The sequence below is a fragment of the Sceloporus undulatus genome, chromosome 6 (genome assembly GCF_019175285.1).
Source record: "Sceloporus undulatus isolate JIND9_A2432 ecotype Alabama chromosome 6, SceUnd_v1.1, whole genome shotgun sequence".
NCBI classification, from domain to species: Eukaryota; Metazoa; Chordata; class Lepidosauria; order Squamata; family Phrynosomatidae; genus Sceloporus; species Sceloporus undulatus.
The window spans coordinates 80,340,511-80,356,779 of NC_056527.1; the positions used below are offsets into that span (position 1 = coordinate 80,340,511).

The 16,269-nt window shown below is 38.2% G+C and overlaps 1 protein-coding gene across 1 annotated transcript in view; it reads left to right on the top strand.

Annotated features, from left to right (window-relative positions):
* Positions 1 to 15,567, top strand: part of REEP1 (receptor accessory protein 1) — a 40,622-nt gene extending 25,055 nt beyond the window's left edge. Inside the window, exons 7-10 of the mRNA XM_042475973.1 lie at positions 1,724 to 1,759; positions 8,031 to 8,182; positions 12,192 to 12,259; positions 15,422 to 15,567. Coding sequence (XP_042331907.1) covers positions 1,724 to 1,759; positions 8,031 to 8,182; positions 12,192 to 12,259; positions 15,422 to 15,443 — 278 coding nt within the window. The 3' untranslated portion in view covers positions 15,444 to 15,567. The remainder of the gene's footprint in view (positions 1 to 1,723; positions 1,760 to 8,030; positions 8,183 to 12,191; positions 12,260 to 15,421) is intronic.
* Positions 15,568 to 16,269: the final 702 nt, after the last annotated feature.

A 16,269-nucleotide genomic window follows, 5' to 3' on the forward strand; every position in this document is an offset into this window, starting at 1 on the left:
AAGGTGATATTTACATGTAGCCTGAAATCCCAAATATTTCCTTGCAAATTTGAGACCAATTGACAAATTTCACTTTGGGGGAGAGGTTGCTGGTTTGGGTCCATTTTCCATGGAAAGGAAAGCGAAAACTGTTTCAGCACTGTACAAAAAAAACTTTTATTTAAATCAGATCATAAACAAAATTAGCAGCATCAACCTGGACCGCACCAGGTAAATATCTATCTATCTATCTATCTATCTATCTATCTATCTATGAATTTTAATATAGTGTACAGTATATAAATTTCCTTTGGAAGTTACATTGTGATCCTTGCCTGCAGATATTATGACTGAAGAACTCTGATTATTGTTAACTGGGCAATTTGGTGATAAGGATTGCTTGGTCTCTCTTGCCAAAATAAATGTAACAGGTGGTTTTATTTTTGTAATGTGAACTGCATCGGCCACAGCTCCACGTAAATGTCATATCATTTGCTAAAGCCAGTGTAGCTACCACTATAAAGGTAGCTGAGTTTCAGAAATAAATTTATTCTACATTGCCTAGGAATTTTAGGAATTATGAGCAAGTTTATGTATAAAATATGAGAAAGCTAGTAGTACCGAAGACTGTGTAGTAATGATGAAGGCAGCTTAATATCCAAAAGGAGATGTCAAAAGTCACTGTCACACGTCCCTCTCCATTCTATGTTAATCTATTCAGAGCCACAGCAATGTGCTGACTAGGCTCACTGCAGCTGTCTTGCAGACGTTGCTGCAATGTACAGAGCAGCTACACATAGGGTTTGTGTAATATACAAAGCATGCGGGGTACATATTTCAAAAGCACCTGTAAACAAGACTCACCATGTTTTTTCCTTTGTAGATGAGTCCTATTTCCCCTACCCTTGCAATGCAGGTGTAAACTTATCAATGATTCAAATCCTGATTCACAGATTCAGTCCTTCTCTCTTGCTTATGCTCCTGCCATGCTCTCTGAGTACTTAAAAATGAATTTAAAGCATCACTCAAACATCATAATGTATATTCTCGCCTGCATATATTCTTGGCCTGCATCACATACTACTTCATCACTGGCCTGTGGAGCTGAGAGCAGGAAAAACTGCAGAATTGATCTGTTGTGAGCACAGCTGGCAACCTTTCAACCACAGCAACACCCATAGTGTTCACAACATATCAACCCAGAGAATTTGGTATGGAGCCAAATGACCTCAGATGAGGGGTGTCCCCCTAATTCTTGACCTTCTCTTTTTCCTCAAGCAGCTGCCTCCTTCACCTGTTCCTCCCTCAAAATCCTGTTTCTAAGATTATGCTTGTATTTTGGAGCCTGATACTAAAGCCAAAGTGCATCTTATGTATGTGGTCCATTATTTCCAGCCCAGCTAAGCAGGGTAAATCATAGACAGTAGGCCTACCATAACAGTAGGCTAGCTGTCCATGGATTAGAGCACCGACAGATTGCCACATACCATTTTATTCATTGCTGGTGTGTGCATGCGGGTCATACTGGTGCATCCATGCACCCATCACCACAATTAAATAAGAGGAGGTATGACCATCCATGTTTTTTCCTATCTGTTGGGTAGGTGGGGCAGAACTGAGCCCTCATGGATGGGGAGGGGAAGTTCAATATCCTTGAAGATATTGAAGTGCTTCTGCACCTTAAAATCACCCACCCCACCTTCATATAGCATGGTCAGCTTTTAATATGTGGCTCCTTTTCCAGAGTGTGCATGTTGTACAGTTTGCCGAGTTGTCCAAGGTGAGTGCTGGATTCCTCTTCTGTAAAACATGTATCCTTGGTAAATATGAGTTCCCATGCCTTGTGGTTGTTGTGCACAAACTCAGTTTTGTAGCACTGACAACAAAGTGACAGATTTATGGTGCACTGCTGCATGCGGTTTTGATTGCTCTGCATTGTAATGAGCTGTGTACTGACCTGTGTGGCTAAGACTGGCATGATCTGTTTTAATTTTTTCTCAAGTGTTGTACAAAGGACATCTTTACTAATAGATTTAATATTTAAGTTTGGCATAGTCTTTGATGTCCCCACTGACACGGAGTAGTTCTTAGGGATACAAATACCATCAACAGATAGCTCATTGACCAGTGGAACCTAAACTCATTGCTAGCTTAAATTAAGATGGTGTACTGTTCAGAGGAGTGCCAGCATGGTGTGGTGGTTTTGAATACTGGACTAGGGCACTGGGAGACAGCTGTTTGAATCGCTGCTCGGTCATGGAAACCTAATAAGCGAAGTAGGACAAGTCATACTCTCTTCACATCAGAGGAAGGCAAAGGCAAACCTCCTCTGAACAAATCTTGCCATGAAAACCCTACAGTAGTTCACCTTAGGTCAGAAATGACTTGAAGGCATGCAAAAATAATCGGTTAGAGCTTAGAAAAGTTAATTTTGGGAATAATTTCCCAGTGGCCATACTGGCTGGATTCTGGGAATTGTGGTTCAGAAAGGTCCAGGCTGCAATCTTGATTTTGCATCCTCTTTCAAACTGATTGGGGAGCAAGCCATTAAAACAAATATAACTCTTAATCGTGAGCCAACAATTGTTCGAACGTGTTACAAGAAACTTGTGTCCCCTGACAGGCAACTGGCCTATGTTAGCTCATTTCCTTTAGTATTCCCATAGATTTCATGGATTTTGACTGCCTTTTCATGTGTAATTTTGATCTGTGCTCAGCTCGCTTCCTTGAATGGTTTCTTTGCATTCTCTTATTGTCCTTTGGAACAGAAGCTGTTAGTCCTAGTGCTGCCTCTTTCGCCATCTCCAAAATGGACAAAGCTTTTTATATAATGCCTCTAAAATACATCTGAGTTCCATACCTTAAGCAACAGCCATATTTTACCCATATAATATCCTTGGCAGAGATAACATGTCACCATTGCTCCCACAGACACAGTGGTCCTATTTTGAGTGTAAACAGCACCAACAAAGCTTTCTGTCAGTTTGGTCTGACTTTTGTCTATCAAATAAATAAATAAATAAATAGGTAAGGGCTCATATAGGGAGATAAGGTCCTTCAAATAACGCAGATTCAAGCTGTATAGGTGCTTTAAGCAAGAGCCCTTTTGAACATTGCCCAGGATGAACCAATAGCCACCTGAACAGTGCATGCAACCTATTGTCACCTGAAGCAAGATTTGGATAGAATTGCAAGCATAGAAGGGGCTCAGAGGGGCTGATTTCCCAAAAGAATCCTAAAACTTTCAGTTTCAGAAGTTGAACTTGGGGTGCCTTTTGTCCATCCAGCTGTAAATCCTGGACTGAAAGTCAAGGGCCTTTGGTGGGGCAGTGGAACTGGAATGTATGAAACAAATTTAACAAATAAATGGCTTGCCGTGAACTCTAATGTTAGTGCCTGTAGTATCAATAGCATGTTGCTCCAAATTGATTCTGAATTGTTTAACAGATTAAGGTTTGTTGTAGTTCCAGTATTTGTTTTACTATTCTATTATTGTGCTGTAAAAATGTTTTTGTTCGGATTATCTTCTGCTATCGAGGTATTGTTCTGTTATGTTTTTGTGCCCTAATAAGAAGGCAGTTTAAAAGCCAAACTATTTCCCTTTTGATTTTAGAAGAAACCTCATTCATCTCTTTTTCTAATTTGTCAGTATTGTTATTTAAAAACATTATTAGTTGGGAACAAAATTTGACAGGCTTCATTTATGGAAAACTAGATATATTCATGATATTATCTCCAAGTTTCATTACACTTCGGTTTCGGATTTTGTTTAGTTTGTTTTGTCTAGTAAGCGTAAGTTCATCTGTTCTTATGTTTTTCATTATGTAACTTTTTCAAAACGTTGTGATCACTACAGAATGTGCAGAGTAGTTTTGTAAACTTTGTTTTCACAAAACCTAGCCATAATTTTATTTCATGTTTTCAATTCTACTGGTGACTCTTGTTGAATAATGTTAGTTCTTTTATTGACCGAAACCCCCCCAAAAAACTATGGATGTCGGCCATGAAAGCCTTCGCCTTCACAGTTTAACAACTCTTTTCCATATAATAACAATGTACTTCAACGCCATAACTTTTCCCTGACATGTGCTTTCTGTTCACTGTTTTTCTTTCTTTCCTTCTTTATGTAAATATTTTCGGACACTGATGTAAGTGTTTTTGCATGATTGGACTTGTTTCCATGCATAGATAGGACTGCACTGCACAACTCAAAAATAACTTACCTGTAACAATATAATAATATACAGGATGCGAGACTGTTTGGTGTGGCATAGAATGCTTGCCTAATCACAGCTTTCCAGATTTTATTTTAATGATTCAACCTCCTAACTCTGTTGACTTAGATTTGAGACTGTTGTGTACAGTGTATATGGCAGTGTTTGCTGGGTTCTCTACTTAGCAATAGAGTGGCTGAACACTAGAGTGGGAATCATGTGGCAATCCAGATGTTGCTGATCTACAATTTCCAATGATGAGGAATCCTGCAAATTACATTCCAGTATCATTTGAAAAGCTACATTATTCCCACCCCTGCTGCAGTCACGCAGCTTGTCTGGTTTTCTTCCGATCAAAGTGTCCCTTGCAGTGTGTAAGACAACTCAAGTCCTAAAATGTTTGCAGCATGTGGTAGCTGTTGCTGACTAATTTATCTTTCTTTAATCGTAACCATGTACCATAAAATGTAAGACATTTTTATATGACTTTACTCTACAATAATGCAACTGTAGCACATATTGACTTTGGTGCTTACCCCAAAGACACTCTTTTTGCAGTTAATGTGAGCACATATTGCAAGGGTGGTGTCATCAGATACAGTTACATTAGTCATGCACAGATGTCTGCTCTACATTTAATTGGTACCTAAGAAGAGTCCTAGTACATGAGACCAAGATTTCTCCAGTATCTTCTTAACAACCATAACCAAGTAAATGCTTCTGGGAATCTCAGAAGATAGATATTAGGTCAATCGCCAGGTTCTGCTGCTTCCCCTTCATTGACTGTTATCACATTGCCTCTGAACAATGGGTTTCCTCCCATTTACTGTCATTGATAGTAACTGTAAATTTATCTGTCATCCACTGATTTGCCTAACTCCATTGGTCATCTCCATATAAAACAATGAATTCAGTATCTATGTTTATGAATCATTGGGGGGGGGGGACTTTCTGTCCTATTTCTACTGCCAATTTTATTCAGTGACTCCATGTTCTATTTCAAAAAAGGGAGGGAGGAAGTCCTTTCTTTCAGCATTTTCACCACTGAAAGCATAATTCTGAATTTTTATTTTTCTCCTTTGACGTCTTTTCAAAAGAAAAACTCTTCAGCATCTCCTAAAGGGAGAAGTAATCCAACTATTTGGTCATTTTAGTTGATACATCTTTTCCAGCTATATCATAACTTTCTTGAGAAGAAGTGACATAACTGCACATAGTATTTCAAATGAGGCCACACCATACCTTTATATATGTATACTATAATAGAGACGCTTCTTTGATTTTCATTCCATTTGCTACTAATCATTAGAATTCCTATATAGTCACAGGCACTTCACACACATTCCATCAGTGCATATGGGGCTTGCCCTAGTGTGTATCACCTCTGAATCTGATCTTGATGATTTTCTCTACTTTCCTTCTGTACATAAACCTTTACTTAGTTTACTATGGGACGAAACAGACGGGCCAAGAAAGCCAGCTTCCAGCCAGCTTGGGGGCGTGATGTGCATACAGTGCACACCCCCAAGATGCCCAGAAGCCTGCTTCACACCACCCGGCTGCCCAGACATGGGCCAGCTTTTGAATGCTCTGGCAACGCAGCATTTACACGCCACATGCTGCAGGAGTGTCGTAAAGTCTCAGCAGGGCAAAAAAAGCTGACTTTTTGCTGGCACAGAAAGGAGTGGCATTTTGCCACTTCTTTTGGGGCCTGCAAAATGGCAGATTGGGGCCATGGCATGTGGTTGCCACTGCCCCAATCCAGCTTTCTCAGGGTCGGCTTCAAGAAACCCTTTTGAGGTGGTCTGTTCTGCCTGACAGAGGCAGGCTTGTGACAAGATGCCTATTTTTATCAGCATCTTCCATCAGATTTACTTCACAATAAACATTCAGAACGTCACAGTCTAAGAAATCAACATATCAACCATGGTCATCTTTCTAATTTTAACACCCCCTTTACCTTCTCCAAATCCCTGTTCTGACTAGTTTTTAAAAGAAAACAAGATCTTAAAATGACAGACTACAGCTCCACCTTCTGAGCTAATTATCCATGCAGAAGATCAATTGTAATGCTTGCCCGAAAGGAATCCTCTGACCAGACAATCTACAGAAAGGCCCTTAGGGGAGGGTAATAATTCTACCCATGCAAATCTGTCTGTTCTTTACTGGGTCTCTTTGAACTTTGGTGTAGTCTTGCAGTTTCCTATGAAATGCTTGGAGAGTGTTCTTGAACCAGCATACTGTGTGAAAGAAAAACCAGCACAACTTGTAAAGGGAAAGAAATACCTCCTTATCCTTGCATTATTTGCAATTTATGAATGTTGTTAGTGGGGAGGAGCATTAGAAGTGGGAAATGCTTTCACCCTTAGTGAGGGGAATTGTAGAGTACAGAACATTATTGCATCTTCAGAAGAAAGCTTTAAAATAGGTTTCCTAGTCATTGACTAGTTTTCACAATTTGAGTTTTCCATTTCCCATTCTTTAGATTTAATAACACTCACTTCAAGTATAATTTTACTTACACTGTGGTACATTCAGTAACCTTTCTAACAGAAACATTTTGTTTGGATATGCTGTATGTACCCGTATAATCCAGATGCATTACATCAGCCTTCTTTTACCAGATGCCCTTTGAAACACTGATCTACAACTCCCATCATAGAGATAATGAGAACTGTAGTCCAACACACTTAGAGGACACTACTGTGGCCTGTTACAGACTGTCAAAATAAAGCTGCTTTGGGTCTCTTTGGAGGTATGCTGTTTAAATGATGCATGGGTCCTAAGAGTCCGGAAGCTGCACCAAAGCTGCACTCCAGTGCTTAGGAACGGAGACCCAAAGCAGCTTTATTTTGGCAGTCTGTAACAGGCCTGTATTTCTTTTACTTAATTTATATCATGTCTCTCTCTCAATATGGAACCCAAAGGTGGCTTATAATGTAAGTCTTAAAGCTAAAACAGTGTGAGGTATAAATGTTCAAAAAGCATTAAGCAATCAATTACTAAATTGGGAAAGGGAAAGATGAAGTACTATAAATAATGGGAGGGGGCAAATTAGTATATGGGATTCATGTTTGATTTTTTTGGGGGGGACAGTATATCTTTCAGCTATATTGAAATGCTTGGGAAATTAGTGGACATATAAGTAGTAGGAAAGAAAACTCTCTGGGAGATCAGATCTCTGTAAATTAATCAGCCTGAAGTTCCATCTCCCTTCAAACAGCAGGCTTTTATTAAATAGAAATGAAGAAGTTTAATTAATCAGTACTTATAAAAATGGGTCATTTGGAACGCCTCCAGAAGATTGACTGTTTCGTGAAAGAATTGCCTTCATTTCTTTGAAGGGACTTTGAGAGTTGACTCACCAAAGACAAAATCTTGCAGCCTAGAGACTCAGAAGAAAGTAAATGAAAACTATCCCACATCACTGTTAAGGACATTTGTGTTCAATGATTCCTACTTCCCTGATCAGCAAGAAAGGACACCAACTTAAAATTTAATTTTCTCTAGAAAAGAAATTGTAAAACACATAAGGTGCCTTAATAATATAAGATTGGGTGGCTTCAAATCAACAAACGGCCAATTGGAAGCAAGTAGACTTCTAAAAACAGTCTTGAATAGATTATTTCCCAAACTGACAATAAATAAAGTTATTTTTATTTATTGATGACAAAGCCATTGCTGTTGGAGTGTGCCTTTTAACCCCATTGATATTATTAACCCTTGGAAAATGCATTGGCCAGGCAATAGCTGATGTGAGTCTGGTGACCCCAAGTCTCGTCTGACCTTTCCGTGTCCTGTTTCTCTTCACCATTTAGATTAAATGGCCATTATAAGTGGTTGAACTAGAGAGTGAGGCAAACACTGCAAACCCACCTGATGCAAACTGTGAACCAACTGATGTTGCGTTCTCAGATGATGATGAGAAGGACTCATTGGATTGTACATCCAAGACTAAAAGACCTCAGACGAAGGAGCCAGTCATTGAGGTATTTCCATAAGGGAAACAGGCTTCAAAAACACGAACAGCCACCTAAATTGCAATGAAAAATCTGCTGACCCTCATCGGCACAATAGGTTCTTTGTTTCATGTGAAATTGTTACTGTGTCATCATAGGAACATCTTTTCAGAACTGAGGTGTGTCCCTTGAATGAGAGGAATTAAATGTCCTTATATAAAAAATAGTAAATAGAAATCTTTAAAAGGTTTGTATATGAATGGCCATGGCTATATTCTAGGACTGAGAAACTTCATTTGAAGAAAAATTCAAATTCAGTACTCATCCACAAAAGCATGGGGACTGTTAAGGCTCCCCATTTATAGTCTGTGCTGTGTAACCAGCAAAGACATGGTCTCACATATTTTACTACTCAACAACATAAGCCAAGCTCCTATTGGCCAAAGTAACAATATTTGTGTAAGAATTGGTGCAGGTGTGGCATTTGAGGTTAAGGACCCAGACATAAGTCACCAACAGGATTCCAGTCTTAGACTTCACAGATTTAGACTTTTCCTCACTAAGCCTCAATTCACTTCTACAAGCAAGTAGCAAAATCGCATGTGGGTCACTGACATCAACACATTTGTATCTGTACATACACACACGCATTAACAACATACAACTTTATATCCTTTGAACATTTTAATTTTGACAACCAAATATCTGAAAGCTTCAGTTGAGGTTTTGTACAAAAGTGTATAAGGAATGCACACAAAACTGACTTTAGATATGGAATTCAATCCTGTTTTCGGAATAAAAGTCACAAAACCACTTCTCTGGCATGATCAGAGATCTGGTTATAAAATTGTAAATATTTAATTTCAACACATCCAGTTCCTTGCAATGCCTATCTTAAGATGCATAGGACCTTCCTGAAATAACTTACAGGAAAACAGGTGCAACTAGGTGGCCACATGTGCCTATGGTTTGGGTCCAGATCCACCTTGTGAAGGAAGATGGGAGTAGAAATAATAAGGCAAAGTATGCATGCCTGAAGCCTAAACTGTGACAGTAAACACTATATGATATTACATTAGCCCTTTACTGTTTATGCAGTATAGAAAATAAGGCTTAGGTAACTTTGGGCCCTTTCGCACTACACAGTTATAGCACTTTAACTTCCATGACAACATCCTATGGAATCCTAGAGAAGCTATGAGATCCTAAATACTCTAAGGCAGTGGTCCCAAACTGTGCTGTTTAAGGGATTTTGGACTTCAGCACTCAGAATCCCAGACTATTGGCCAACAAGGCTAAAGCTTCTGGGAGCTGAAGTCCAAAATCTCTTAAAGGGCACAGTTTGGGGACCACTGCTCTAAAGACACCAGATCTTGTCTGATCTTGGAAGCTAAGCAGGATCAACTCTGGTTAGTATTTGGATGGGACACCATCAATAAATATTAGGTGCTGTTGGCTATATTTCAGAAGAAGGAACTGGCAAAACCTTGCCAGCATGGTGTAGTGGTTTGAATATTGGACTGCAACTCTAGAGGCCAGGGTTCGGTTCCTAGCTCAGCCATGAAATCCACATGAAACCCAAGGTGATCTTGGGCATGTCACATGCTCTCAGCCTCAGGGGACGGTAATAGCAAACGTCCTCTGAACAAATCTTGCCAAGAAAGCCCCATGATAGGTTCGCCTTAGGGTTGCCATAAGATGGAAACGACTTGAAGATACACAAAAACAAGTTACCCAGGTTGACCGTATTATAACTTAATAAAACAAGCACTGCTTGAAATTCATTAAATTACTTAATTAAATGCATGTAGATTTTTTTAAAAAAAGATCACCATGTCCTATTTTTATAAGTAATAGATTTTGAATCTGAACAGTAACAAATCCAGCTTTATTACCTACAAACACTTTCTGAACCTCAAATTTTCTGAGATGCCTCTGTGTGGTGGACACACACTAGCCACAACTAAACAGGTTGTCAGCCAGGCACTCTGTAATTTAATAATAAAGATAAGTGACTGGGCTGTACTTCATTGCACTTAGGTGCTTACATGCTTAACAAGGTGCTCCACAGCATTTGTAAATGCTTACAAGTAGTGGTTCTGCTTTGTGTGTAGGGGAAGGAATGTGTCATGACATTATTGGAGCTATTCCTTGCATTGCTTCTTGTTGATGAGTTCATGGACAACACGCGGTGACAGTAGTGACAGCTATGGTGGCAGAGATGCTAGATCTGTGGAAGTGGCTATAGTAGCTCTCCATTTGCTATCTTGTGCTTTTAGCATTATTGCTGAGAAAGAACAGAATGCTAAGTAATTATGTTAAATACTACTACTAAGTAAGGCTTTGTGAAATGGGGTAATGTACAAGTACTACATTATTATATATCTATGTGCATTACAGCTTCTCCTAATACATGTAATAGCCATAGTTGGCAGGAAACACAGCCATCAGTAGCTATAATGGCTTCCAAGACCTCATGATATTAGAGATATGCCCTAAAAATGAGAAACTGGTAATGGACAGTTTCTACTCTTGCAACATAATGAGCCTGTCCCAGATTTATATATAGTAGAATGATGTCCACCAAGACTGATAACAAAAGCATTGGTAACTCAAAACATTTTAACTTTTAATCCATCGAGTTTAAGATATTTATTAAATTCTACTTTTTTTAAAAAAAAAAAGTAATATTTTGTAGCTCATGGAACAAAATGGAAGTGTTGTTCATCTATTCAGCTTCATTGGTTTAGACATGTTTTCTAACATTAGATATCGATACAATCAAAAGTGTTAGCAAATGCCAACTCAAGCTGTTCTTTTTAATTCCATGTTGTAGTCTGTAAACATAATTGAGGCAGCAGCATGCACTTAAAATAACTGCACTATAGCTATGGTGCAATTGTTTCAAGAACAAGAAGGCATTTTATTACACGCTGAAATATAGTGTGTTTTGGTGCTCTAGTATCAGATATGGACTGGGATGTTGGCGAGAATATATTCACATGTGAGTGCAGTAAATAGAAAATTAGTTAACAAGTGTTGTAGGAGGAAGCTGTACCGCTTATTTTATACATAGTGTTATTATCATCATCGGATGCCATCTAACAGTAGTGTAATAGTTTATTCTTGTCAAGATTTATCCAGAGGAGGTTTGCCATTGCCTTTCCCCACATTAGAGAGAGTGTGACAGGGTCACCCAGTGGGTGTCTGTGGCTGAAAAGGCAGAGATCCAAATGTAAGTCCTAGTCCAAAACTCAAGGTCTCTTATAGTGACATACTACTTTACATATAAAATAGCAACTTTATTCCTGTTGTTCACCTATCTAATGCATACTCCCCAGCCATGCTTAAATTATACAAGCAAATTTGAGGCAGTGAGATAAGAGCATTAAAAGCCAAATAGCTACTTTTTCAAATGCATAAAGGTAGATGTTGTGCATACATGTATTGGCGAGAGAAGAAAGCAAGTAAACAAGGTAAGAGATTAAAACAGGACTTGCCTGGAATATATGAATGATATATTCTTTGTGTGGGATCCTCTGCTGACATTTTATCAATTTATATACCTCCTACCTGAAGGAATATCTGCAACTATGATGTTTAAAAGGAGCTAGTGGTAATATGGATTTATTACAGCACTTCCTAATTATTTCAGTATGCTGTTAAATTGACTCCCCATCATTTTCTCTTGTGTAGCTAAACTTCACCAGTTTAACAAGGTCTAATAAAGCATGTGATCCACCCTTTTCTACTTCCAACACTGGATGCCATTGCTATAATCCATATTGGTTCTGTGATGGGAACACTTCATTTGCACCTACGTCCTTGTAACATAAATGGAGGTGTTATACCACAGCAGAAGGCCGTGCTTCTGCCAAACACTAAATTTGCTCCAGTAAGATTTTCTGGAAATTGAGCCTTAGATCCATTCTGTTGTTGGAAATCTCCATGTGCTAACTGCCTACAAAATTATTCATTCCTCAGTGCCAGTTAAATTAATGGAAAGACAAGTCAATACAATGTGTTTTGTTTTCAACAGGCACCGCCTAGGAGCCTTAGACCTCGTTTCAGGAAAAAAAGTACCTCATCATCGACCACTGAAACCATGTGAGTGTGATGAGCCATTAGCACCGAGATCTACAGAATGTCTCTCTTCTGCCTTAAAAGATCTACTTCATTAATAATGTAGGGGGGAAAAACTGGTGAGATGGATGTGCTTGTGATATTGAAGCATTGTAAACATGGCCTTTCATGCTTTCCTTTCCATATGCTGTTTGTTCTCTGACCATCTGTGTACACTGCAACCTGTAAGGCAAAAGCAATGCTTCTTGCTACCCCTCTGGATTTATTTGCAAAGAATGCTGAACCTGTATATTTGTAATTACTTGTAACATCACTTTATTTTAGCTCTATGAATGCAATCAAGAAAATAATTGTTCATTTATTCTTAATATCTGGAATAATCATATTTATTTGGGGTTTCCTAATGTATAAAGTAGATTGGCAGGGGCCATGGGTTTTCTACCCAAGCTGCATCCATCTTATCTTTACAACAAGACTGTGAATGATGTGAGAAAGCTTTCTTTTGACTCTATAAGCATTGACGACTTAATAGCAAATCTGAGCTACATCACAACTTCTTCTCTATATTTCATTTACTGGACATCAGTTACAGCACATGTTTTTGTCACAATCATTTGGGCACTGCATCCAAGTATACAGAATTAGAACTACATTGTGAAGTGTCTTGTGTATAAAATGAAAAACACTGGAGTTGTTATAAGTTTTGACCATTTTAATGGGTAGTTGTACAACACTTCCAAGGCATGTTGGTAGTAATAATAATGAATGCTAGGATGTAAGCCAGAATCACATTAATAATATTGGTTTGGATGCAAGTCAACCTTGTTTGAACATAGACTCTTATCTTAATCTTTTCCCAGCATGTATGTAGACATTTCATTTTCAGAAGATGGTAGATCATCATAGTTTAACACCTTCATGTAATTTTGGTTAACTTGTAGTATAGATTCTGTATAAATCACAATAGTCTTAGACTGGAGAGTGTATTTGTAATATAGAGAAGTACAAATTGAGGGAAAATGTACTAGGACTTGTGTATTTGTGCTTCAGATTGGTGTCTCTAAGTGTAAAGCATGTGAAACCTAGAAGTTAATACTGTATACATCTGTGTTTGCTCTTGGATCTATCTTGTTAAGTAGAAAACATTTAATGTTGTAGGACATAAAGATCTCATCACTGGGAACAGATGGGTAGATTACAAATGATACTACTAATTCCTTCATATACAGGCACTGACTTAGGTGGCTGTATACTTCAGGCCCCAGAAGATGAAGAGGCTTTTTAATGCTACGCTATTGGTTTTAAAGACCCACATGTTAGTCTTTACCCCAGTGCTTTCTAAATGCTATCTAGTTTGGAACTTCCTAACGTTTTTGAAAAGCCTTAAATACAGTATCCCAATATTATATAAGCGTACTATCAATAACCATGTATTAACATGGTTATTGCTGTATATAAAAACAGAACAAATAATTCCCATGGTTAGACACATCTGGACCTACTGCCATTTCAATCGATAGTTGAAGAACTTAGATGACAGCTAGAAAAGATTTATTCATAGCACATACACCTCAAATTTTGATTTCATTAAATAATTATGTAGCCTGTGTGGATGCTCTTTATCTCTTTTCAGCACTCTTCAAAATTTTGCACATTAGCAGAAATTATCTCGCAAGAAAATTAAGTCTTTTGTCACTATGCTATTATATGTGATGAACTAAAACGAAAAGCTGACAAATTTGTATTCAGCTATGCCAAAAAGATGCATTTGTAAATTCCTCCTCATATGCCGTATTAGCACTCATTTTTGCGAAAGCAAAGGCTGCCGTTTTACTGAAAATATGACTGTTCTGGATTTCTTTTTGTTAAGTGCTAAAGAGAAACTGATAAATTGCCTTATCTCTCAAATCAATTCACTGTAAAGAAAAAATGCTGTTATCTGGCAAATGTGCTAATTTATCAGCCAAACTTGTATATGTGTTGTATAGATTAATGAGAAGTATAAATGCAAAAATAACCATGCTGTTAGGTTGAATGGATTTTTAATCTATACTATAAAGGGAGCAGATTGCTTAGAAAAGCTGGCCCTGGCAGTTGCCACTAATTTTCACATATCTCTATACATTTAGCATATGCAACACCTAAGGCAATGACTGCAGGTATCTTATTTAATTTTCAGCAGAGGTCTCCCATATCATTTAGTGATTTATTTTTACTAAGCAAGTTTGTAAGCACTATGTGTTACTGTTGGGGGCTGATATTCTCTGCTGTTTTGCTCCAATCCTCTAGTCTTCTCACTTTGGACCAATAGTGGGAACTATATGTTCATCCAAGGACAGCAAACTCCAACTTCCTCACTGTTCAAGTTTTGCTGGTTGCTTTTACATTGCAGCATGTAACCCATGGAAGGAGGAATATAGGTCTGGCATACTCAAGCTATCACATTTTCTCTGCTGCTGAAATTCTAGCAGAATAAACTGAAACAATAGTTTCCAAACCTTTACAAATAAATATTTCTAACATTCAGTACAGAACAAGACAACCTGGATATTACTTTAAGAAGTGAATAGGCTATTTTTACTTTTTGCCTATACTTATGTATCAATACTGATATAGCTACCAGTTTTTTCAAGGTGAAGGGACCACTGTTAATTGCACACAGAATGTCCCCAGCTCAGTCTTGAGATGGCCAGTTATAAGGGTCAGCTAACAAATTATATACTAACTTCAGAACTACTGCCAGCCAGAGTAAACAACACTGGGCTAAAACTGAACTAGTATTAAGGCAGCTTGCTGGTATTTAGTGAGAATAAGTATTAGACAGAAACCTACTGCAATGGAAATCAATAATTTTGTTGAACATCTGCGACAGAAAATTAATAGCTAATTATGGTATCTTCAAAATCAAGACGGGAAGAAATGCCAGTGTTGGGATACTCCTTGGCCAGATGCAAACAGCCTGCTGCCTTCAAGCTGTGCTCTGCAAGATAAATGTGTTCAGTAGTTGATAATTGTACTTGTGCCTAAATACTTGTAAACTAGTCCCTTTTGCTCTTTTCTGTTGGTGTCTGTTTTGGATCTAGCACACCCTTTGAAATTGTTGATAACACTGTATTTTGGAAAGTTACACAAATAGCCCATGTCTGGGGTTGGTATCTGCACACTTAAAATGTTTTTTTCCCACAGATTCACAGCAAAGAGATGCTAGAATAGAACACTTGAGAATGCACTGTAAGACTCAACACCACAACAGTATTCCAAAGGTCGATGTTTTGTTATATTGCTTGAAATACATCATGAAAATAAAGTCTTAAACTTTTCTTTAAAAAAAAGAGGATTGTCAGTGTGTTCTAAATAGGCCAAATAATCCTGATTTCTTTTAATGCTATACCTTTTAAAAATATCTTTATTCCTAATGGTATCTCCATAATACCTCCTATGCTGTCATTGAATGGGGCATGTAACACACTGGATCACTGTTGTAGTAGTCAGACTGACAGAAGTGGAATGCTTCAAATTGCTCCTTCAGCCATGATGCACATTAGGCCACCTCAATCTATGAGGAAAGTTTGTAAAATTTGGTGCTGTGTCACTTTGGGGGGAAAGGCAAGCAAGGGAAGATGATACAAGTTACAAACATATATATGATATGAGAAAGTGGAACGGGAGATATTTTTCTTCCTTCCTCCTAAGAGCAGAACATGAGAACTGAATGGTGGAAGACCCAGGACATGTAAAAAAGAAGTACTCCTATTGAATTTGCTATTGCAGTATGTAGTGATGGGTACCATCTTGGCTAACTTTAAATCTTTAAAGGGGGATTAAACAAACCCACTGGGGTGACAGTTATCAATGGTAATTCTCTAAAGATGCCAGCCACAGATGCTGGCGAAACGTCAGGAATAAACTCTTCTAGAACATGACCACACAGCCCAAAAAACCCACAAAAATCTATGTTATTGGTCATGTTGGCTATATATTACTTCCAGTATGAAAGGTTATGCCTTTACTGGGGAACACAAGTGGGGGGGGGG